A 25,581-nucleotide genomic window follows, 5' to 3' on the forward strand; every position below is an offset into this window, starting at 1 on the left:
GTCAGTAGATAAAGGGCTTCATCTGACTCTGGATCAGTTGGTAAAGGGCCTCATCTGACTCTGGGTCAGTCGATAAAGGGCCTCATCTGACTCTGGGTCAGTAGATAAAGGACCTCATCTGAATCTGGGTCAGTAGATAAAGGGCCTCATCTGACTCTGGGTCAGTAGATAAAGGGCTTCATCTGACTCTGGGTCAGCAGATAAAGGACCTCATCTGACTCTGGGTCAGTAGATAAAGGACCTCATCTGACTCTGGGTCAGTAGATAAAGGGCTTCATCTGACTCTGGGTCAGTAGATAAAGGGCCTCATCTGACTCTGGGTCAGTAGATAAAGGGCTTCATCTGACTCTGGGTCAGTAGATAAAGGACCTCATCTGACTCTGGGTCAGTCGATAAAGGGCCTCATCTGACTCTGGGTCAGTAGATAAAGGACCTCATCTGAATCTGGGTCAGTAGATAAAGGGCTTCATCTGACTCTGGCTCAGTAGATAAAGGACCTCATCTGACTCTGGGTCAGTAGATAAAGGACCTCATCTGACTCTGGGTCAGTAGATAAAGGACCTCATCTGACTCTGGGTCAGTAGATAAAGGACCTCATCTGACTCTGGGTCAGTAGATGCCAAAACCCCCTTTAGTGTCCTTTTAACTCTAAAGATGATGAATGTGTGTCAACTCAAATCAATCGGATCATGTTAATGTGAATGAGAGTTGAAGATGGACAAAGAAGAGAGTCTTTATTGATGACTGTGGGTGTTAGTCTTGATAGTGGGTTCGATTCCTGGGACCACCCAGAAGTAAAAATTTTGTTTCTTTGCATAAACAGTTGTGTTAGATAGTATATATTGTTATTATAGTGGGGGCTGACTAGGTGAGGGCTGTGTGATTATAGTGGTTCACCAGGTCTTGTGAGGGGAAGAACGTGGAACGTGGAACCCCCAGACGTCCATGTTGTCATTTGTGCATGAACTAGTTTTCTGTCTGTGTACAGCTCCTACCAAAATACAGCCTGGGTTGTCACGGTTACCACTGTTGGCACCAGCAACAGCGTACAAGGATGGAGAGTGTGGGTGGAAGACGCGTGGCGTCCTGGCTCCACAGCGCCCTGTCCTCTCCTCTCGTTTCTTCCCCTGTTCCTCCCTTCTCTCTGGGAGGGTCAATCGTGGCGTCCTGGCTCCACAGTGCCCTGTCCTCTCCTCTCGTTTCTTCCCCTGTTCCTCTCTTCTCTCTGGGAGGGACGTGGCGTCCTGGCTCCACAGTGCCCTGTCCTCTCCTCTCGTTTCTTCCCCTGTTCCTCTCTTCTCTCTGGGAGGGTCGTGGCGTCCTGGCTCCACAGTGCCCTGTCCTCTCCTCTCGTTTCTTCCCCTGTTCCTCCCTTCTCTCTAGGAGGGTCAACCCTGGGAGGGTCCTGGCTCCACAGCGCCCTGTCATCTCCTCTCGTTTCTTCCCCTGTTCCTCCCTTCTCTCTGGGAGGGTCGTGGCGTCCTGGCTCCACAGCGCCCTGTCCTCTCCTCTCGTTTCTTCCCCTGTTCCTCCCTTCTCTCTGGGAGGGTCTACCGTGGCGTCCTGGCTCCACAGTGCCCTGTCCTCTCCTCTCGTTTCTTCCCCTGTTCCTCCCTTCTCTCTGGGAGTGTCGTGGCGTCCTGGCTCCACAGCGCCCTGTCCTCTCCTCTCGTTTCTTCCCCTGTTCCTCCCTTCTCTCTGGGAGGGTCGTGGCGTCCTGGCTCCACAGCGCCCTGTCCTCTCCTCTCGTTTCTTCTCCTGTTCCTCCCTTCTCTCTGGGAGGGTCTCTGTGTGTCTCCCATCCCTCTACTCTCCTGTCCTTCAAGGGGGCAGCAGGGGTCTCAGGCTGGTTATAGTCTCTCTATGTCCTTGTATTTCTTTCTCAGTATGGACACCTGGTCTTTAAACAACACCGGGTCTAGACGCATATTAGAGTGCACCAGGGGCATGCTGCCAAACCAGCTGGCAAATTTATTCATGCAGCTCTGTCGCTGGGCAAAGTGGTCTGGGTCGGCCCACCGAGACGCTCTAGAGGTCTGTAGGGAGAGAGAGAGAGAGAGAGAGGGGGAGAGAGAGAGAGAGGGGGGAGAGAGAGACAGAGAGAGAGAGAGAGACAGAGAGAGAGAGAGAGATTAGTACTGATGGATTCATAATGTTACCAATTAAAGTTGATGGTTTTACTGTAGTTATTGGTTTGTTTATTTGTTTCAGGCCAGAAACCAAATCTATTTACGCAACAATAAGAAACATCAATAACAACGCAGGTGGAACCTGTGGCGTCTGTTGAAGTCATCAGGAACATTAAAGGAAATAAAAAATAACATTAAAAAGCCACGGCACTTCCTGTGCACTTCCTGTGCGCTTCCTGTGCACTTACTGAGAAATGGGAAATAAAGAAAGAATGATCTTTATCACCATTTTCCCCTACAGATATGGTACAGAAGCCAGGGACTCAAAGCCAGAGTTGTTCCTGAGAAGGCTCAAATTCAATGTTAATAAATTAAATGTTATTGTACCCTGCATCTGAAAAGTTAGTTGGATGTGTTTGTGTAAACTCCTCTATGCTCTTGTCACGCCCTGACCATAGAGAGCCTGTTATTCTCTATGTTGGTTAGGTCGGGGTGTGACTAGGCTGGGTCATCTAGGTAATTATATATCTATTTTGGCCTGGTATGATTCCGCAATCAGAGGCAGCTGTTTATATCGTTGTCTCTGATTGGTGATCATATTTAGGCAGCCATTTCCCCTTTGTGCTTTGTGGGATCTTGTCTAGGTATTGTTGCCTGTGAGCACTACTCCCTGAGCTTCACGTTTCGTTTGGTCGCTTTGTTTTTTGTTTTTGTTATGAGTTCTCTCTTCCTAATAAAAAGGATGAAAACATACCAAAATGTTGAAAATGGATGAAAATAAACTGTTCGCTGCTCTGGCCCCCCAATGGTGGAACAAACTCCCTCACGACGCCAGGACAGCGGAGTCAATCACCACCTTCCGGAGACACCTGAAACCCCACCTCTTTCAGGAATACCTAGGATATGATAAAGTAATCCTTCTCACCCCCCTTAAAAGACCTAGATGCACTATTGTAAAGTGGCTGTTCCACTGGATGTCATAAGGTGAACGCACCAATTTGTAAGTCGCTCTGGATAAGAGCGTCTGCTAAATGACTTAAATGTAAATGTAAATGTACCACGCTACTCCTTTATGACGACCGTGACAGCTCTATAGTAATATCTCCTGTTGTACCTAAGCAGACCAAACGGGAAAGACCAGAAAGACCTCACCTGCACCATCATAGTCTCCTTGTACTGTTTCTTCTGGGTGACCTTGATGGGCGGCAGCTTGGTGACGGCTGACACCAGAAAGTTCATCAGGATGTCTTCACAGTTAGACAGCTGGTCCACCAGGTCCCTCAGACTAGCCGGCAGGTAACTGGTGTACAGGTAGTGGTAATATCTACAGGTAAAGACAGGTAGTGGTAATATCTACAGGTAAAGACAGGTAGTGGTAATATCTACAGGTAGTGGTAATATCTACAGGTAAAGACAGGTAGTGCTAATATCTCCAGGTAGTGGTAATATATACAGGTAGTGGTAATATCTACAGGTAGTGGTAATATCTACAGGTAAAGACAGGTAGTGGTAATATCTACAGGTAGTGGTAATATCTACAGGTAAAGACAGGTAGTGGTAATATCTACAGGTAGTGGTGATATCTACAGGTAGTGGTAATATCTACAGGTAGTGGTGATATCTACAGGTAGTGGTAATATCTACAGGTAGTGGTAATATCTACAGGTAGTGGTAATATCGACAGGTAGTGGTAATATCTACAGGTAGTGGTGATATCTACAGGTAGTGGTAATATCTACAGGTAAAGACAGGTAGTGGTAATATCTACAGGTAGTGGTAATATCTACAGGTAGTGGTAATATCTACAGGTAGTGGTGATATCTACAGGTAGTGGTAATATCTACAGGTAGTGGTAATATCTACAGGTAAAGACAGGTAGTGGTAATATCTACAGGTAGTGGTAATATCTACAGGTAAAGACAGGTAGTGGTAATATCTACAGGTAGTGGTAATATCTACAGGTAGTGGTAATATCTACAGGTAAAGACAGGTAGTGGTAATATCTACAGGTAGTGGTAATATCTACAGGTAGTGGTAATATCTACATGTAGTGGTGATATCTACAGGTAGTGGTGATATCTACAGGTAGTGGTAATATCTACAGGTAAAGACAGGTAGTGGTAATATCTACAGGTAGTGGTAATATCTACAGGTAAAGACAGGTAGTGGTAATATCTACAGGTAGTGGTAATATCTACAGGTAGTGGTAATATCTCCAGGTAAAGACAGGTAGTGGTAATCTCTACATGTAGTGGTAATATCTACAGGTAGTGGTAATATCTACAGGTAAAGACAGGTAGTGGTAATATCTACAGGTAGTGGTAATATCTACAGGTAGTGGTAATATCTACAGGTCGTGGTAATATCTACAGGTAAAGACAGGTAGTGGTAATATCTACAGGTAGTGGTAATATCTACAGGTAAAGACAGGTAGTGGTAATATCTACAGGTAGTGGTAATATCTACAGGTAAAGACAGGTAGTGGTAATATCTACAGGTAAAGACAGGTAGTGGTGATATCTACAGGTAGTGGTAATATCTACAGGTCGTGGTAATATCTACAGGTAAAGACAGGTAGTGGTAATATCTACAGGTAAAGACAGGTAGTGGTAATATCTACAGGTAGTGGTAATATCTACAGCTAGTGGTAATATCTACAGGTAGTGGTAATATCTACAGGTAAAGACAGGTAGTGGTAATATCGACAGGTAGTGGTAATATCTACAGGTAGTGGTAATATCTACAGGTAGTGGTAATATCTACAGGTAAAGACAGGTAGTGGTAATATCTACAGGTAAAGACAGGTAGTGGTAATATCGACAGGTAGTGGTAATATCTACAGGTAGTGGTAATATCTACAGGTAGTGGTAATATCTACAGGTAAAGACAGGTAGTGGTAATATCTACAGGTAAAGACAGGTAGTGGTAATATCTACAGGTAGAGGTAATATCTACAGGTAGTGGTAATATCTACAGGTAGTGGTAATATCTACAGGTCGTGGTAATATCTACAGGTAGTGGTAATATCTACAGGTCGTGGTAATATCTACAGGTAAAGACAGGTAGTGGTAATATCTACAGGTAGTGGTAATATCTACAGGTAAAGACAGGTAGTGGTAATATCTCCAGGTAGTGGTAATATCTCCAGGTAGTGGTAATATCTCCAGGTAAAGACAGGTAGTGGTAATGTCTAGAGGACAGGTAACATTAGTTGGGAGTCAGAGTTCATTCAGCTCCCCTATAGCTGTTTTGATATGAAACAGTGAAAGCTGAGGGCTCAACGGTATCCCGATCCTACTCCTGGAGAGCTAACTACCCTCCTGCCCCGTTTTGTTTCAGCCCTAATTTAACAAACCAGATTCTTCTCACCTGTGGTATATAGCAGCTCCTGTCAGGACCATAGAGTAGTCGTTGGTCCACTTGGAGGTGTAACCCCACCTCTCCTTGTTGCTGTCCCAGAAATGACTCCTGGCCGGGTATCCCACAATCCTCTCTGGGAAACTCTGCCACACCGTGAAAGCAAAGTCCACCTGCAAAAACGGGAGAGAGTGGTTTAACATTGAGCACCTATAGCTCGTAATACAACTACAGTATATGATGCAATCCTTCCATTCAGCTCATCTGTTGTGACAGTGCATCCAGCATATATATATGAAGTTGACAGTTTTTGTAATTTATATAAAAGGGTGAACACCGGTTATCTGCATTGTGTCTCACCCACCACCCGCCAACCCCTCTTTTACACTACTGCTGCTCTCTGTTCATCATATATGCATAGTCACCTTAACCATATCTACATGTACATACTACCTCAATCAGCCCGACTAACCAGTGTCTGTATATAGCCTGTCTTTTTACTGTTGTTTAATTTCTTTACCTACCTATTGTTCACCTAATACCTTTTTTGCACTATTGGTTGAAGCCTGTAAGTAAGTATTTCTCTTTAGGGTCGACTACACCTGTTGTATTCAGCATTTCACTGTAAGGTCTACTACACCTGTTGTATTCAGCATTTCACTGTAAGGTCTACTACACCTGTTGTATTCAGCGCACGTGACAAATAAACTCTGATTTGATTTGAGATCTGGGCCTAAAATAGAACCCTGTGGTACCCCCTTTAGTTTACATACGGTAACAAACTCCTGGCAGTAACTCACCTCAGTAGTAGAGAGAACTGGGCCTAAAATAGAACCCTGTGGTACCCCCTTTAGTTTACATACGGTAATAAACTCCTGGCAGTAACTCACCTCAGTAGTAGAGAGAACTGGGCCTAAAATAGAACCCTGTGGTACCCCCTTTAGTTTACATACGGTAATAAACTTCTGGCAGTAACTCCCCTCAGTAGTAGAGAGAACTGGGCCTAAAATAGAACCCTGTGGTACCCCCTTTAGTTTACATACGGTAATAAACTACTGGCAGTAACTCCCCTCAGTAGTAGAGAGAACTGGGTCTAAAATAGAACCCTGTGGTACCCCCTTTAGTTTACATACGGTAATAAACTCCTGGCAGTAACTCACCTCAGTAGTAGAGAGAACTGGGCCTAAAATAGAACCCTGTGGTACCCCCTTTAGTTTACATACGGTAATAAACTCCTGGCAATAACTCACCTCAGTAGTAGAGAGAACTGGGCCTAAAATAGAACCCTGTGGTACCCCCTTTAGTTTACATACGGTAATAAACTCCTGGCAGTAACTCACCTCAGTAGTAGAGAGAACTGGGCCTAAAATAGAACCCTGTGGTACCCCCTTTAGTTTACATACGGTAATAAACTCCTGGCAGTAACTCACCTCAGTAGTAGAGAGAACTGGGTCTAAAATAGAACCCTGTGGTACCCCCTTTAGTTTACATACGGTAATAAACTCCTGGCAGTAACTCCCCTCAGTAGTAGAGAGAACTGGGCCTAAAATAGAACCCTGTGGTATCCCCTTTAGTTTACATACGGTAATAAACTCCTGGCAGTAACTCACCTCAGTAGTAGAGAGAACTGGGCCTAAAATAGAACCCTGTGGTACCCCTTTAGTTTACATACGGTAATAAACTACTGGCAGTAACTCACCTCAGTAGTAGAGAGAACTGGGCCTTAAATAGAACCCTGTGGTACCCCCTTTAGTTTACATACGGTAATAAACTCCTGGCAGTAACTCACCTCAGTAGTAGAGAGAACTGGGTCTAAAATAGAACCCTGTGGTACCCCCTTTAGTTTACATACGGTAATAAACTCCTGGCAGTAACTCACCTCAGTAGTAGAGAGAACTGGGCCTAAAATAGAACCCTGTGGTACCCCCTTTAGTTTACATACGGTAATAAACTACTGGCAGTAACTCACCTCAGTAGTAGAGAGAACTGGGCCTTAAATAGAACCCTGTGGTATCCCCTTTAGTTTACATACGGTAATAAACTCCTGGCAGTAACTCACCTCAGTAGTAGAGAGAACTGGGTCTAAAATAGAACCCTGTGGTACCCCCTTTAGTTTACATACGGTAATAAACTCCTGGCAGTAACTCACCTCAGTAGTAGAGAGAACTGGGCCTAAAATAGAACCCTGTGGTACCCCCTTTAGTTTACATACGGTAATAAACTTCTGGCAGTAACTCCCCTCAGTAGTAGAGAGAACTGGGCCTAAAATAGAACCCTGTGGTACCCCCTTTAGTTTACATACGGTAATAAACTACTGGCAGTAACTCCCCTCAGTAGTAGAGAGAACTGGGTCTAAAATAGAACCCTGTGGTACCCCCTTTAGTTTACATACGGTAATAAACTCCTGGCAGTAACTCACCTCAGTAGTAGAGAGAACTGGGCCTAAAATAGAACCCTGTGGTACCCCCTTTAGTTTACATACGGTAATAAACTCCTGGCAATAACTCACCTCAGTAGTAGAGAGAACTGGGCCTAAAATAGAACCCTGTGGTACCCCCTTTAGTTTACATACGGTAATAAACTCCTGGCAGTAACTCACCTCAGTAGTAGAGAGAACTGGGCCTAAAATAGAACCCTGTGGTACCCCCTTTAGTTTACATACGGTAATAAACTCCTGGCAGTAACTCACCTCAGTAGTAGAGAGAACTGGGTCTAAAATAGAACCCTGTGGTACCCCCTTTAGTTTACATACGGTAATAAACTCCTGGCAGTAACTCCCCTCAGTAGTAGAGAGAACTGGGCCTAAAATAGAACCCTGTGGTATCCCCTTTAGTTTACATACGGTAATAAACTCCTGGCAGTAACTCACCTCAGTAGTAGAGAGAACTGGGCCTAAAATAGAACCCTGTGGTACCCCCTTTAGTTTACATACGGTAATAAACTACTGGCAGTAACTCACCTCAGTAGTAGAGAGAACTGGGCCTTAAATAGAACCCTGTGGTACCCCCTTTAGTTTACATACGGTAATAAACTCCTGGCAGTAACTCACCTCAGTAGTAGAGAGAACTGGGTCTAAAATAGAACCCTGTGGTACCCCCTTTAGTTTACATACGGTAATAAACTCCTGGCAGTAACTCACCTCAGTAGTAGAGAGAACTGGGCCTAAAATAGAACCCTGTGGTACCCCCTTTAGTTTACATACGGTAATAAACTACTGGCAGTAACTCACCTCAGTAGTAGAGAGAACTGGGCCTTAAATAGAACCCTGTGGTATCCCCTTTAGTTTACATACGGTAATAAACTCCTGGCAGTAACTCACCTCAGTAGTAGAGAGAACTGGGTCTAAAATAGAACCCTGTGGTACCCCCTTTAGTTTACATACGGTAATAAACTCCTGGCAGTAACTCACCTCAGTAGTAGAGAGAACTGGGCCTAAAATAGAACCCTGTGGTACCCCCTTTAGTTTACATACGGTAATAAACTCCTGGCAGTAACTCACCTCAGTAGTAGAGAGAACTGGGTCTAAAATAGAACCCTGTGGTACCCCCTTTAGTTTACATACGGTAATAAACTCCTGGCAGTAACTCACCTCAGTAGTAGAGAGAACTGTATCCTCGTCCAGACTCAGAACGGCGTCTGTTGGTATTGTGTCATAGGGCAGGAAACGACTGCTCATCACCTGAAGACACAGCAACAAACAGTAGGGCTCGTCACTGCAACAACAATCAATACAAGTACCTAGATATCTGAGAACAATCAATACAAGTACCTAAATATCTGAGAACAATCAATACCCGTGACTAGAATGTGCTTACTTGGGCTACATTTAGACTTTTCTCTGTATCCATCAGCACATTGATGTATGTGAAGCTATAGGGGAAGAGGACTCACCTTGCTCTCTCCATCTATGACCAGGACAGGTACTGAGGACTCACCTTGCTCTCTCTATCTATGACCAGGACAGGTACGGCGGTGGCAGGCCAGCGGTGTTTGGCCGGGAGGGGCTTGTCACAGTTCCATAGGACGATCACCTGGAAAAATATGACATACATTTAAACATGAAATTACGTTTTCTTTCGGATGGATTATATCACAACCAAAAGCTACTACATTTAATCCTAGTAAAATGTCCCTGTTTTAGGTCAGTTAGGATCACCAATTTATTTATTTTTTAAATGTGAAATGTCAGAATAATAATAGTAGAGAGAATGATTTATTTCAGCTTTTATTTCTTTCATCACATTCCCAGTGGGTCAGAAGTGTACATACACTCAATTAGTATTTGGTAGCATTGCCTTTAAATTGTTTAACATGGGTCAAATGTTTCGGGTAGCCTTCCACAAACTTCTCACAATAAGTTGGATGAATTTTGGCCCATTCCTCCTGACAGAGCTGGTGTAACTGAGTCAGGTTTGTAGGCCTCCTTGCTCGCACACGCTTTTTCAGATCTGCCCACAAATTTTCTATAGGATTGAGGTCAGGGCTTTGTGATGGCCACTCCAATACCTTGACTTTGTTGTCCTTAAGCCATTTTGCCACAACTTTGGAAGTATGCTTGGGGTCATTGTGCATTTGGAAGACCCACTTGCGACCAAGCTTTAACTTCCTGACTGATGTCTTGAGATGTTGCTTCAATATATCCACATTTTCCTCCCTCATGATGCCATCTATTTTGTGATGCGCACCAGTCCCTCCTTCAGCAAATCCCCCCACAACAAGATGCTGCCACCCCGTGCTTCACGGTTGGGATGGTGTTCTTCAACTTGCAAGCCTCCCCCTTTTCCCTCCAAACATATCGATGGTCATTATGGCCAAACAGTTCTACTTTTGTTTCATCAGACATTTCTCTACAAAGTACGATCTTTGTCCCCATGTGCAGTTGCAAACCGTAGTCTGGCTTTTTTATGGTGGTTTTGGAGCAGTGGCTTCTTCCTTGCTGAGCGGCCTTTCAGGTTATGTCAATATCGGACTCATTTTACTGTGGATAAAAGTACTTTTGTATCTGTTTCCTCCAGCATCTTCACAAGGTCCTTTGCTGTTGTTCTGGGATTGATTTGCACTTTTCGCACCAAAGTACGTTCATCTCTAGGAGACAGAACGCATCTCCTTCCTGAGCGGGATGAAGGCTGTGTGGTTCCATGGTGTTTATACTTGCTTACTATTGTTTGTACAGATGAACATGGTACCTTCAAGTGTTTGGAAATTGCTCCCAAGGATGAACCAGACTTGTGGAGGTCTACAATTTTTGTTCTGAGGTCTTGGCTGATTTATTTTGATTTTTCCCATGATGTCAAGCAAAGAGGCACTGAGTTTGAAGATAGGCCTTGAAATACATCTACAGGTACACCTCAATTGACTCAAATGATGTCAATTAGCCTATCAGAAGCTTCTAAAGCCATGACATCATTTTCTGGAGTTTTCCAAGCTGTTTAAAGGCAACTTAGTGTATGTAAACTTCTGACCCACTGGAATTGTGACACCGTGAATTATAAGTGAAATAATATGTCTGTAAACAATTGTTGGGAAAATTGCTTGTGTCATGCACAAAGTAGATGTCCTAACCGACTTGCCAAAACTATAGTTTGTTAATTAACAAGAAATTTGTGGAGTGGTTGAACAACGAGTTTTAATGACTCCAACCTAAGTGTATGTAAACTTCCGACTTCAACTGTATATGAATTATGATAACCTGATATAAAAGAACACATTCACGTAACATTGATAAAGGTGCAGGTTTTCCTACTTACAGAGCATGTAGAGGTCTGTAGTTTTTATCATAGGTGCTTTGTAAGTAGGAAAACCTGCAAAATCGGGCAGTGTATCAAATACTTGTTCTCCCCACTGTATATGGGTGACAACATGACATGTGCAACACAGACATATAATTATACATCTAAACTCAAAATAACAAGGTTCTTGTTGCAGAAGGAGTTATATTTCTGGGTTCATTCTATCAATGCCAACCACTTACAGCATGGCGCTATCAATGCCAACCACGTACAGCATGGCGCTAGCTGTTACCTAGACAAAAGTACTGAGACTTGGCCGGCCTGCCACCAGAGGAGCCAAAAATCTACTTTCTACAAGGTTAGGTTGCTGAGGGATTTCTGGGTTCATTCTTATGACTCATGATGAGCACATATGGGCATGTGGTGCTGGGAGTGACCTGGGCACAGTGTTGAGATGTGAATTAGTTAGTCTACCTGGACACAGTGTTGAGATGTGAGTTAGTCTACCTGGACACAGTGTTGAGATGTGAGTTAGTTAGTCTACCTGGACACAGTGTAGAGGTGTGAGTCAGTTAGTCTACCTGGACACAGTGTTGAGGTGTGAGTTAGTCTACCTGGACACAGTGTAGAGGTGTGAGTTAGTTAGTCTACCTGGACACAGTGTTGAGATGTGAGTTAGTCTACCTGGACACAGTGTTGAGATGTGAGTTAGTTAGTCTACCTGGACACAATGTTGAGATGTGAGTTAGTCTACCTGGACACAGTGTTGAGATGTGAGTTAGTCTACCTGGACACAGTGCTGAGATGTGAGTTAGTTAGTCTACCTGGACACAGTGTTGAGATGTGAGTCAGTTAGTCTACCTGGACACAGTGTAGAGGTGTGAGTTAGTTAGTCTACCTGGACACAGTGTTGAGATGTGAGTTAGTCTACCTGGACACAGTGTTGAGATGTGAGTTAGTTAGTCTACCTGGACACAGTGCTGGGATGTGAGTTAATCTACCTGGACACAGTGTTGAGATGTGAGTTAGTTAGTCTACCTGGACACAGTGTTGAGGTGTGAGTTAGTTAGTCTACCTGGACACAATGTTGAGATGTGAGTTAGTCTACCTGGACACAGTGTAGAGATGTGAGTTAATCTACCTGGACACAGTGTTGAGATGTGAGTTAGTTAGTCTACCTGGACACAGTATTGAGGTGTGAGTTAGTTAGTCTACCTGGACACAATGTTGAGATGTGAGTTAGTCTACCTGGACACAGTGTTGAGATGTGAGTTAATCTACCTGGACACAGTGTTGAGATGTGAGTTAGTTAATCTACCTGGACACAGTGTTGAGGTGTGAGTTAGTTAGTCTACCTGGACACAATGTTGAGATGTGAGTTAGTCTACCTGGACACAGTGTAGAGGTGTGAGTTAGTTAGTCTACCTGGACACAGTGTTGAGATGTGAGTTAGTCTACCTGGACACAGTGTTGAGATGTGAGTTAGTTAGTCTACCTGGACACAGTGTTGAGATGTGAGTTAGTTAGTCTACCTGGACACAGTGTTGAGATGTGAGTTAGTTAGTCTACCTGGACACAGTGTTGAGATGTGAGTTAGTTAATCTACCTGGACACAGTGCTGAGATGTGAGTTAGTTAGTCTACCTGGACACAGTGTTGAGATGTGAGTTAGTTAGTCTACCTGGACACAGTGCTGAGATGTGAGTTAGTTAGTCTACCTGGACACAGTGTTGAGATGTGAGTTAGTTAGTCTACCTGGACACAGTGTTGAGATGTGAGTTAGTCTACCTGGACACAATGTTGAGATGTGAGTTAGTCTACCTGGACACAGTGCTGAGATGTGAGTTAGTTAGTCTACCTGGACACAGTGTTGAGATGTGAGTTAGTTAATCTACCTGGACACAGTGCTGGGATGTGAGTTAATCTACCTGGACACAGTGTTGAGATGTGAGTTAGTTAGTCTACCTGGACACAGTGTTGAGATGTGAGTTAGTCTACCTGGGCACAGTGTTGAGATGTGAGTTAGTCTACCTGGACACAGTGTTGAGATGTGAGTTAGTTAGTCTACCTGGACACAGTGTAGAGGTGTGAGTCAGTTAGTCTACCTGGACACAGTGTTGAGATGTGAGTTAGTTAGTCTACCTGGACACAGTGTTGAGATGTGAGTTAATCTACCTGGACACAGTGTTGAGATGTGAGTTAGTCTACCTGGACACAGTGCTGAGATGTGAGTTAGTCTACCTGGACACAGTGCTGAGATGTGAGTTAGTTAGTCTACCTGGGCACAGTGTTGAGATGTGAGTTAGTTAGTCTACCTGGACACAGTGTTGAGATGTGAGTTAGTCTACCTGGACACAGTGTTGAGATGTGAGTTAGTCTACCTGGACACAGTGTTGAGATGTGAGTTAGTCTACCTGGACACAGTGCTGAGATGTGAGTTAGTTAGTCTACCTGGACACAGTGTTGAGATGTGAGTTAGTTAGTCTACCTGGACACAATGTTGAGATGTGAGTTAGTTAGTCTACCTGGACACAGTGCTGAGATGTGAGTTAGTTAGTCTACCTGGGCACAGTGTTGAGATGTGAGTTAGTCTACCTGGACACAGTGTTGAGATGTGAGTTAGTCTACCTGGACACAGTGTTGAGATGTGAGTTAGTCTACCTGGACACAGTGCTGGGACTTGGCGACAGCCACCAGTAGCTTGAGGATGGGCTGAGACTGGGAGACCAGGGGAGTCACAGCATGGATGATCGCCGTGAACTTGGGACGAGGCTTGATACCTGAAACGCAGCCAAATAACAACAATATTCACTACATCAGAGCCACTTCCAGTCGTCCGTGCATACATTTATGAGTGTGATTGATCCCTGCAGGAATTGAACCTTTACAACCCTGGCACGGCTAACGCCAATGCTCTTACCTACTGAGATGCACAGGACGAATGTCAAAGTCAACAATGTTCTCTAGATTATTTATATATTAACACCAAAGATGCTGGAAATGTGTCCCTCCTTGCATCTCATCATGATGCCTTGTTTCAGGCACAGTCTAGTGTAACAGTTTAACTTTAGACCGTCCCCTCGCCCCGACCCGGGCGCGAACCAGGGACCCTCTGCACACATCAACAACAGTCACCCCTCGAAGCATCGTTACCCATCGCTCCACAAAAGCCGCGGCCCTTGCAGAGCAAGGTGAACTACTACTTCAAGGTCTCAGAGCAAGTGGTGTCACCGATTGAAAAGCTATTTAGCGCGCAACGCCGCTAACTAAACTAGCCGTTTCACATCCGTTCACACTAGCAGGGACTTCGGTTGAAAATTAGCCGGCTGGCTAAAACCGGCACTTTTACTGAAAGTTGATTAATGTGCACTGTCCCTGTAAAAAAAAAAAATCAATTCAACTCAACAGTGATATAGCCAATGAATACAGTAGCTAACTGCCAGTCAGAATATTAAACACTAGGATCGTTCCTCATTCTCCCAATCCAGTATCCCCCCCCCCCCGGTGACCAGAGCACAACTCAGCTCGTCTCTCCGATGGGTTGAAAGTCATCAGGGACTGAGAGAGAAAAGAGTAGCTGTTTCTTTTCACCCATAAATAAGTCTGTGTGACAGCGGGTGCTCGATGAGCTCCAGCCGTAGTTTCATCTGGCTCCCAATTTAATTTGTGTGGGGTGGGGTGTCCACTGTGTCCAGGTAGACGATTGCGTCAGTCACCGGGTTAACTTAACGACCTTCCAAGACGAAGGTTAGAGTTTTGTTTCCCGAATCGTGATCTGGAGGAAGCTCTGTAGAGTGGTCACTAGCTTGGCACAGCCCCAAAGTCATACAATCTGGATTTAAACCTAACCTTAACCCTAATGCCTAACCTTAACCACACTGCTAACCCTAATGCCTAACCTTAACCACACTGCTAACCCTAATGCCTAACCTTAACCACACTGCTAACCCTAATGCCTAACCCTAACCACACTGCTAACCCTAATGCCTAACCCTAACCTTAACCACACTGCTAACCCTAATGCCTAACCCTAACCACACTGCTAACCCTAATGCCTAACCTTAACCACACTGCTAACCCTAACCCTAACCTTAACCACACTGCTAACCCTAATGCCTAACCCTAATGCCTAACCTTAACCACACTGCTAACCCTAATGCCTAACCTTAACCACACTGCTAACCCTAATGCCTAACCTTAACCACACTGCTAACCCTAATGCCTAACCCTAACCACACTGCTAACCCTAATGCCTAACCTTAACCACACTGCTAACCCTAATGCCTAACCCTAACCCTAACCACACTGCTAACCCTAATGCCTAACCCTAACCACACTGCTAACCCTAATGCCTAACCTTAACCACACTGCTAACCCTAATGCCTAACCCTAACCACACTGCTAACCCTAATGCCTAACCTTAACCACACTGCTAACCCTAATGCCTAACCTTAACCACACTAACCTAATGCCTAACCTAACCACACTGCTAACCCTAACCCTAATGCCTAACCTTAACACTGCTAACCCTAATGCCTAACCCTAACACACTGCTAACCCTAATGCCTAACCCTAACCACACTGCTAACCCTAATGCCTAACCCTAACCACACTGCTAACCCTAATGCCTAACCCTAACCACACTGCTAACCCTAATGCCTAACCTTAACCTAGCCCTAATGCCTAACCCTAAACTAACCCTAATGCCTAACCTTAACCACACTGCTAACCCTAATGCCTAACTTAACCACACTGCTAACCTAATGCCACTAACCACACTGCTAACCCTAATGCCTAACCCTTAACCACACTGCTAACCCTAATGCCTAACCTTAACCACACTGCTAACCCTAATGCCTAACCTTAACCACACTGCTAACCCTAATGCCTAACCCTAACCACACTGCTAACCCTAATGCCTAACCCTAACCACACTGCTAACCCTAATGCCTAACCTTAACCACACTGCTAACCCTAATGCCTAACCCTAACTTAACACTGCTAACCCTAATGCCTAACCCTAACCACACTGCTAACCCTAATGCCTAACCCTAACCACACTGCTAACCCTAATGCCTAACCCTTAACCACACTGCTAACCCTAATGCCTAACCCCTAACCACACTGCTAACCCTAATGCCTAACCTAACCCTAACCACACTGCTAACCTAACCTTAAATGCCTAATTTTAACCTAACCACACTGCTAACCCTAACCCTAATAACCTAACCTTAACCACACTGCTAACCCTAATGCCTAACCTAACCACTGCTAACCCTAATGCCTAACCCTAACCACACTGCTAACCCTAATGCCTAACCCTAACCACACTGCTAACCCTAATGCCTAACCCTAACCACACTGCTAACCCTAATGCCTAAACACTGCTAACCTAATGCCTAACCTAACCACACTGCTAACCCTAATGCCTAACCCTAACCACACTGCTAACCCTAATGCCTAACCCTAACCACACTGCTAACCCTAATGCCTAACCCTAACCACACTGCTAACCTAATGCCTAACCCTAACCACACTGCTAACCCTAATGCCTAACCCTAACCACACTGCTAACCCTAATGCTAACCCTAACCTAACCCTAACCACACTGCTAACCCTAATGCACTGCTAACCCTAATGCCTAACCCTAACCCTAACCACACTGCTAACCTAATGCCTAACCTAACCTAACCACACTGCTAACCCTAATGCCTAACCCTAACCCTAACCACACTGCTAACCCTAATGCCTAACCCTAACCCTAACCACTGCTAACCCTGCCTAACCCCTACATGCTAACCCTAATGCCTAACCCTAACCTTAACCACACTGCTAACCCTAATGCCTAACCCTAACCACACTGCTAACCCTAATGCCTAACCCTAACCACACTGCTAACCCTAATGCCTAACCCTAACCACACTGCTAACCCTAATGCCTAACCCTAACCCACTGCTAACCCTAATGCCTAACCCTAAACCTGCTAACCCACTAACCCTAACCCTAATGCCTAACCCTAACCCCTAACCACACTGCTAACCCTAATGCCTAACCCTAACCCTAACCACACTGCTAACCCTAATAACCCTAACCCTAACCCTAACCACACTGCTAACCCTAATGCCTAACCTAACCACACTGCTAACTAATGCCTAACCTTAACCACACTGCTAACCCTAATGCCTAACCCCTACATGCCTAACCCTAACCACACTGCTAACCCTAATGCCTAACCCTAACCACACTGCTAACCTAATGCCTAACCCTAACCACTGCTAACCTAATGCCTAACCTAACCACACTGCTAACCCTAATGCCTAACCTTAACCACACTGCTAACCCTAATGCCTAACCCTAACCACACACTAACCCTAACCCTAATAACCCTAATGCCTAACCTAACCACACTGCTAACCCTAATGCCTAACCTAACCTTAACCACAAATGCCTAACCCTAACCCACTGCTAAGCCTAATGCCTAACCCTAACCACACTGCTAACCCTAATGCCTAACCTAGCCTAAACCTGCTAACCCTAATGCTAACCCTAACCACACTGCTAACCCTAATGCCTAACCACACTGCTAACCCTAATGCCTAACCCTTAACCACTTAACCCTAATGCCTAACCTAACCACACTGCTAACCCTAATGCCTAACCCTAACCTAACCTTAACACTGCTAACCCTAATGCTAACCTTAACCTAACCTAATGCCCCTAACCACACTGCTAACCCTAATGCCTAACCCTAACCACACTGCTAACCCTAATGCCTAACCTAACCACACTGCTAACCCTAATGCCTAACCCTAACCACACTGCTAACCCTAATGCCTAACCCTAACCACACTGCTAACCCTAATGCCTAACCCTAACCACACTGCTAACCCTAATGCCTAACACCTGCCCACACCCTGCTAACCCTAATGCCTAACCCTAACCACACTGCTAACCCTAATGCCTAACCCTAACCACACTGCTAACCCTAATGCCTAACCCTAACCACACTGCTAACCCCCACACTGCTAACCCTAACCCTAACCTAACCCTAACCACACTGCTAACCCTAATGCCTAACCCTAACCTAACCACACTGCTAACCCTAATGCCTAACCCTAACCACACTGCTAATGCCTAGCCTAACCCTAATGCCTAACCCTAACCACACTGCAACCCTAATGCCTAACCCTAACCACACTGCTAACCTAACCTAACCCTAACCACACTGCTAACCCTAATGCCTAACCCTAACCACACTGCTAACCCTGTGCCTAACCCTAACCACACTAACCCTAATGCCCCTAACCACACTGCTAACCCTAATGCCTAACCTAACCACACTGCTAACCCCTAACCCTGCTAACCCTAATGCCTAACCTAACCTGCTGCCCCTAATGCCTAACCCTAGCCTAACCTGCTAACCCTAATGCCTAACCTAACCTTAACCACACTGCTAACCCTATGCCTAACCTTAACCACACTGCTAACCCTAATGCCTAACCCTAACTGCTAACCTAATGCCTACACCTAACCCCTAATGCCTAACCCACTGCTAACCTAATGCCTAACCCACCACACTGCTAACCTAACCTAACCTAACCTAATGCCTAACCCTAACTGCTAACCTAATGCCTAACCTAACCACACTGCTAACCCAATAACCCTAATGCCCTAACCTTAACCACACTGCTAACCCTAATGCCTAACCCAACCCTAACCTAACCACTGCTAACCCTAATGCCTAACCCTAACCACACTGCTAACCCTAATGCCTAACCCTAACCACACTGCTAACCCTAATGCCTAACCCTAACCACACTGCTAACCCTAATGCCTAACCCTAACCTTAACCACACTGCTAACCCTAATGCCTAACCTTAACCACACTGCTAACCCTAATGCCTAACCCTAACCACACTGCTAACCCTAATGCCTAACCCTAACCCTAACCACACTGCTAACCCTAATGCCTAACCCTAACCACTGCTAACCACACTGCTAACCCTAATGCCTAACCTAGCCTAACCCACTTAACCTAATGCCTAACCCTAACACTGCTAACCCTAATGCCTAACCCTGCTAACCCTAATGCCTAACCCTAACCTAACACTGCTAACCTAATGCCTAACCCTAACCACACTGCTAACCCTAATGCCTAACCTAACCACACTGCTAACCTAATGCCTAACCTAACCACACTGCTAACCCTAATGCCTAACCCTAACCACACTGCTAACCCTAATGCCTAACTGCTAACCCACTAACCTAACCCTAATGCTAACCCTAACCTTAACTGCTAACCCTAACCCTAACCCTAACACTGCTAACCCTAATGCCTAACCCTAACCTTAACCACACTGCTAACCCTAATGCCTAACCCTAACCACTGCTAACCTAATGCCTAACCCTAACCTAACCACACCTAACCCTAACCTTAACCACACTGCTAACCCTAATGCCTAAACTTAGATTAAGACCAAAAAGCACATTTTCTTCCCATGAATTCTTACAATATAGACCATTTTGACTTTGTGGCAGAAATGACTCAGTACTGCATCCAGGACAAGACTCATCCTAATAAATGACGTTAACCTGCTCTCAAGTCGGTGTGTGTGTGTGTGTGTGTGTGTGTGTGTGTGTGTATTGTATCAATACAATTGGAAAAGCAAAAACAGAGATACAAAACACAATCATAGAAAACAAACACATTCTTCAGTCAGAAGGTCCTCATCCAGCCGTCTGAATTACCCCTGGACACCAAATCATCCACTTTGAAGGTCCTCATCCAGCCGTCTGAATTACCCCTGGACACCAAATCATCCACTTTGAAGGGCCTCATCCAGCCGTCTGAATTACCCCTGGACACCAAATCATCCACAAACCTCATCCAGCCTTTACCCTGGAAGGGCCTCATCCAGCCGTCTGAATTACCCTGGACACCAAATCATCCACTTTGAAGGTCCTCATCCAGCCATCTGAATTACCCCTGGACACCAAATCATCCACTTTGAAGGACCTCATCCAGCCGTCTGAATTACCCCTGGACACCAAATCATCCACTTTGAAGGGCCTCATCCAGCCGTCTGAATTACCCCTGGACACCAAATCATCCACTTTGAAGGGCCTCATCCAGCCGTCTGAATTACCCTCATCCACAGCCGTCTGAATTACCCTGGACACCAAATCATCCACTTTGAAGGGCCTCATCCAGCCGTCTGAATTACCCCTGGACACCAAATCATCCACTTTGAAGGGCCTCATCCAGCCGTCTGAATTACCCCTGGACACCAAACCATCAACTTTGAGAGACCTCATCCAGCCATCTGAATTACCCTGGACACCAAATCATCCACTTTGAAGGTCCTCATCCAGCCGTCTGAATTACCCTGGACACCAAATCATCCACTTTGAAGGTCCTCATCCAGCCATCTGAATTACCCTGGACACCAAATCATCCACTTTGAAGGTCCTCATCCAGCCGTCTGAATTACCCTGGACACCAAATCATCCACTTTAAAGGAATCATTTGGAAAACAAACTCATCCACTTTAAAGGACACCAAACCTCATCCAGCCATCTGAATTACCCTGGACACCAAATCATCCACTTTGAAGGTCCTCATCCAGCCATCTGAATTACCCTGGACACCAAATCATCCACTTTGAAGGTCCTCATCCAGCCGTCTGAATTACCCTGGACACCAAATCATCCACTTTGAAGGACCTCATCCAGCCATCTGAATTACCCTCAGACACCAAATCATCCACTTTGAAGGACCTCATCCAGCCATCTGAATTACCCCTGGACACCAAATCATCCACTTTGAAGGGCCTCATCCAGCCGTCTGAATTACCCCTGGACACCAAATCATCCACTTTGAAGGTCCTCATCCAGCCATCTGAATTACCCCTGGACACCAAATCATCCACTTTGAAGGTCCTCATCCAGCCATCTGAATTACCCCTGGACACCAAATCATCCACTTTGAAGGGCCTCATCCAGCCGTCTGAATTACCCCTGGACACCAAATCATCCACTTTGAAGGGCCTCATCCAGCCATCTGAATTACCCCTGGACACCTAATCATCCACTTTGAAGGACCTCATCCAGCCATCTGAATTACCCTCAGGACCTCATCCACCAATTACCCTGGACACCATCATCCACTTTGTCCTCATCCAGCCATCTGGACCAAATCATCCAGCCATCTGAATTACCCCTGGACACCAAATCATCCACTTTGAAGGGCCTCATCCAGCCGTCTGAATTACCCCTGGACACCAAATCATCCACTTTGAAGGACCTCATCCAGCCGTCTGAATTACCCTGGACACCAAATCATCCACTTTGAAGGGCCTCATCCAGCCATCTGAATTACCCCTGGACACCAAATCATCCACTTTGAAGGACCTCATCCAGCCATCTGAATTACCCTGACACCAAATCATACCCCATGTCTGAATTACCCCTGGACACCAAATCATCCACTTTGAAGGGCCTCATCCAGCCGTCTGAATTACCCCTGGACCTCATCCACACCAAATCATCCACTTTGAAGGACCTCATCCAGCCGTCTGAATTACCCTGGACACCAAATCATCCACTTTGAAGGGCCTCATCCAGCCATCTGAATTACCCTGGACACCAAATCATCCACTTTGAAGGGCCTCATCCAGCCATCTGAATTACCCCTGGACACCAAATCATCCACTTTGAAGGACCTCATCCAGCCATCTGAATTACCCCTGGACACCAAATCATCCACTTTGAAGGACCTCATCCAGCCGTCTGAATTACCCCTGGACACCAAATCATCCACTTTGAAGGACCTCATCCAGCCGTCTGAATTACCCTGGACACCAAATCATCCACTTTGAAGGGCCTCATCCCAGCCGTCTGAATTACCCCTGGACACCAAATCATCCACTTTGAAGGACCTCATCCAGCCGTCTGAATTACCCCTGGACACCAAATCATCCACTTTGATCCAGCCATCTGGGCCTCATCCAGCCGTCTGAATTACCAAATCATCCCTGGACACCAAATCATCATCCACTTTGAAGGTCCTCATCCAGCCATCTGAATTACCCTGGACACCAAATCATCCACTTTGAAGGTCCTCATCCAGCCATCTGAATTACCCTCAGACACCAAATCATCCACTTTGAAGGTCCTCATCCAGCCATCTGAATTACCGCTGGACACCAAATCATCCACTTTTGAGAGACCTTTGGAGATTATTCCACAAGTGTATGGTAGTAGGCTGATATGTGACTTCCCAGAATATACAACGAACACACAATATTGCTAACGGATGTGATATGCATCTATATAAGGGAGCACATGAATGTAGAAGAGTGTCATCAACAATCAGTGTTATTGACTATGTTTGTTTTACTCCATGTGTAACTCTGTGTTGTTGTTTACTCCGTGTGTAACTGTGTTGTTGTCAGTGTGTAACTGTGTTGTTGTTTACTCCGTGTGTAACTCTGTGTTGTTGTTTACTCCGTGTGTAACTCTGTGTTGTTGTTTACTCCGTGTGTAACTCTGTGTTGTTGTTTACTCCGTGTGTAACTCTGTGTTGTTGTTTACTCCGTGTGTAACTCTGTGTTGTTGTTTACTCCGTGTGTAACTCTGTGTTGTTGTTTACTCCGTGTGTAACTCTGTGTTGTTGTTTACTCCGTGTGTAACTCTGTGTTGTTGTTTACTCCGTGTGTAACTCTGTGTTGTTGTTTACTCCGTGTGTAACTCTGTGTTGTGTTTACTCCGTGTGTAACTCTGTGTTGTTGTTTACTCCGTGTGTAACTCTGTGTTGTTGTTTACTCCGTGTGTAACTCTGTGTTGTTGTTTACTCCGTGTGTAACTCTGTGTTGTTGTTTACTCCGTGTGTAACTCTGTGTTGTTGTTTACTCCGTGTGTAACTCTGTGTTGTTGTTTACTCCGTGTGTAACTCTGTGTTGTTGTTTACTCCATGTGTAACTCTGTGTTGTTGTTTACTCCATGTGTAACTCTGTGTTGTGGTTTCTGTCGCACTGCTTTGCTTTATCTTGGCCAGGTTGCAGTTGTAAATGAGAACTTGTTCTCAACTAGCCTACCTATTAAATAAAGGTGAAATAAAATAAATAAATAAAATATAAAATACAGATTAATCTACATTTCTCTCCCCCGTTTTACCAATGTAATTTACAGAAATGGTAAAAGGACTGGGCCTAAAATAGAGGCTTTTGGTACACTCTTTTGTAATGTCATGGAAACAAGATTTTACAACCATCCGCGTTAACGTTCTGGGTACTCTTTAACAGATGGTGACAAGACTCACCGAGTTGTAGCTTGGTGTAGTGGAAGATCTGAGCAATACAAGTGGGAGCATGTAGATGCTCGTGGAACAACACCACACGTTATGTTACAGTAGGACTCACCTGGCTTTGGAGAGCGGGGAAGTCTACCAGATAGGAGGTTTAAATGGGGAACTGAACAGGGCCTAAAATAGAACCTTGCGGTACCCCTGTCGTAATGCCCGGAGAACCAAATTCATGACCATCCACATGGATGAACTTCGATGCACATTTGAGATCTATCTGAAGATAGTTGCAGGACTCACCTAGCTTGGCATAGTGGAAAGGGAAGTCTCCCAAGTATGAGGAGTACTGAGGCAGGGAGTAGAGACCTCCGGGAAGACTGTTCCACATCAGGTTACTACGGGCTGCATGCTGGAGCACCCGGTCATGGATGATCTGGTGCAGGGAGAGAAACAGAGTCAAATCAACAATAGTAATAATCAAAGCTGCTAACAAGACAATTCACTGGTCGAGGATTACCTGAACCATCAAGAGGCACCCAAGCAGAGCTACGTCCAAGAAGGCTTCTGAGTAGCTCTCTGACAAACACCTGTTACTACTAGTAGTACTAGTACTAGTAGTGGTGGTAGTAATAGTAGTGGTAGTAATAGTAATAGTAGAAGTAGTAGTAATAGTAGAATTAGTAGCAGTAGTAGTAGTAGTAGCAGTAGTAGTAGTTGTAGTAATAGAAGTAGTAATAGTATTAGTAGTAATAGTAGTAGTAATAGTAATAGTAGTAGTAGTAATAGTAGTAGTATCAGTAGTAGTAGTAGCAGTAATAGTAGTAGTAGTCATAGTATTAGTAGCAGTAGTAGTAGTAGTAGTAGTAGTAGTAGTAGTAGTAATAGTAGCAGTAGTAGTAGCAGGAGCAGCAGTATACGGTCCTCTTACCTCTAGTGTTGTGAGTACTATCCTCTCTACAGAAGAGAAGTAGGCCTCCCACAGGAACTGGGTCTGCTGTCTGAGAGACAAGATGTTGTCCTGGTGAATGGAACGCACCGTAGACGGAATCTGGAACAACAGAACTACAGTCAGAACGAGTGACAGTGACGTGATCTGTCAATCAAACAGTCAGAGACACTGGACATGTTAAACAGACCATTCAGTCATATAGACCACTTAGTCATATAGACCATTCAGTCAAATAGACCATTCAGTCAAATAGACCATTCAGTCAAACAGACCATTCAGTCAAACAGACCATTCAGTCAAATAGACCATTCAGTCAAATGGACCATTCAGTCAAATGGACCATTCAGTCAAATGGACCATTCAGTCAAATAGACCATTCAGTCAAATAGACCATTTAGTCAAATAGACCATTTAGTCAAATAGACCATTCAGTCAAATGGACCATTCAGTCAAATAGACCATTCAGTCAAATAGACCATTCAGTCAAACAGACCATTCAGTCAAACAGACCATTCAGTCAAACAGACCATTCAGTCGAGTTAGCGTTCGTTACCTGGTGAACACAGGATTATAATATCTACGTCACCTGAAGTAGCAGTCGTTCGTCCCCGATCACAGCTGCTGTGTTCCAGTGGATGATCTCCGAGAAGGGCATCTCCCAGCCGTTACTGAGTATCACAGGTACACAGGCAGCCTGCAGGCCGACACACAGGCAGGGTAGCCTAGTGGTTAGAGCGTTGGGACTAGTAACCTGGAAGGTTGCAAGTTCAAATCCCCGAGCTGACAGTACAAATCTGTCGTTCTGCCCCTGAACAGGCAGTTAACCAACTGTTTCTAGGCAGTCATTGAAAATAAGAATTTGTTCCTAACTGACTTGCCTAGTTAAATAAAGGTTTAAAAAAATAAAAAAACAGTAATGACTATACTGGGACTGGAGGAGTTACTATCCTTGGTAAACATGTCACTGTTATGACAGAGCCTAATAGTAGTGTATTATGGTGCTTGTGTCAACACTATTCTCTAACACAATGAGGACACCACTAGTATTGTGTCTAGTTCCATGAGGACAGGACAGGACACCACTAGTATTGTGTCTGGTTCCATGAGGACAGGACAC

At 44.9% G+C, this 25,581-nt stretch overlaps 1 protein-coding gene across 1 annotated transcript; it reads right to left on the reverse strand.

The window, feature by feature from the left end:
- Positions 1–717: 717 nt before the first annotated feature.
- Positions 718–25,162, reverse strand: LOC135567250 (exostosin-1a-like). The gene is made up of 9 exons (XM_065014674.1): positions 25,051–25,162; positions 24,444–24,563; positions 23,816–23,948; positions 13,876–13,994; positions 9,422–9,517; positions 9,076–9,165; positions 5,499–5,659; positions 3,282–3,453; positions 718–2,036 (listed from the first exon to the last, which is right to left on the reverse strand). The coding sequence occupies exons 1-9, from the start codon at positions 25,117–25,119 to the stop codon at positions 1,851–1,853; spliced, it is 1,146 nt and encodes a 381-aa protein (XP_064870746.1). The 5' UTR covers positions 25,120–25,162; the 3' UTR covers positions 718–1,850.
- Positions 25,163–25,581: the final 419 nt, after the last annotated feature.

The sequence above is a fragment of the Oncorhynchus nerka genome, unplaced genomic scaffold, assembly GCF_034236695.1.
Source record: "Oncorhynchus nerka isolate Pitt River unplaced genomic scaffold, Oner_Uvic_2.0 unplaced_scaffold_2286, whole genome shotgun sequence".
In the NCBI taxonomy this organism is placed as follows: domain Eukaryota; kingdom Metazoa; phylum Chordata; class Actinopteri; order Salmoniformes; family Salmonidae; genus Oncorhynchus; species Oncorhynchus nerka.

What these genes read in the sequence shown, in the direction of transcription:
- LOC135567250 (XM_065014674.1), bottom strand. Translation starts at nt 25,119, where the DNA reads ATGCCCTTCTCGGAGATCATCCACTGGAACACAGCAGCTGTGATCGGG. An exon ending in GGAGCTGCTATATACCACAG is followed by an intron (nt 3,454 to 5,498) that starts GTGAGAAGAATC and finishes CTTTACCTGTAG; the next exon opens with ATATTACCACTACCTGTACA. An exon ending in AGGAGACTATGATGGTGCAG is followed by an intron (nt 2,037 to 3,281) that starts GTGAGGTCTTTC and finishes CTCTCCCTACAG; the next exon opens with ACCTCTAGAGCGTCTCGGTG.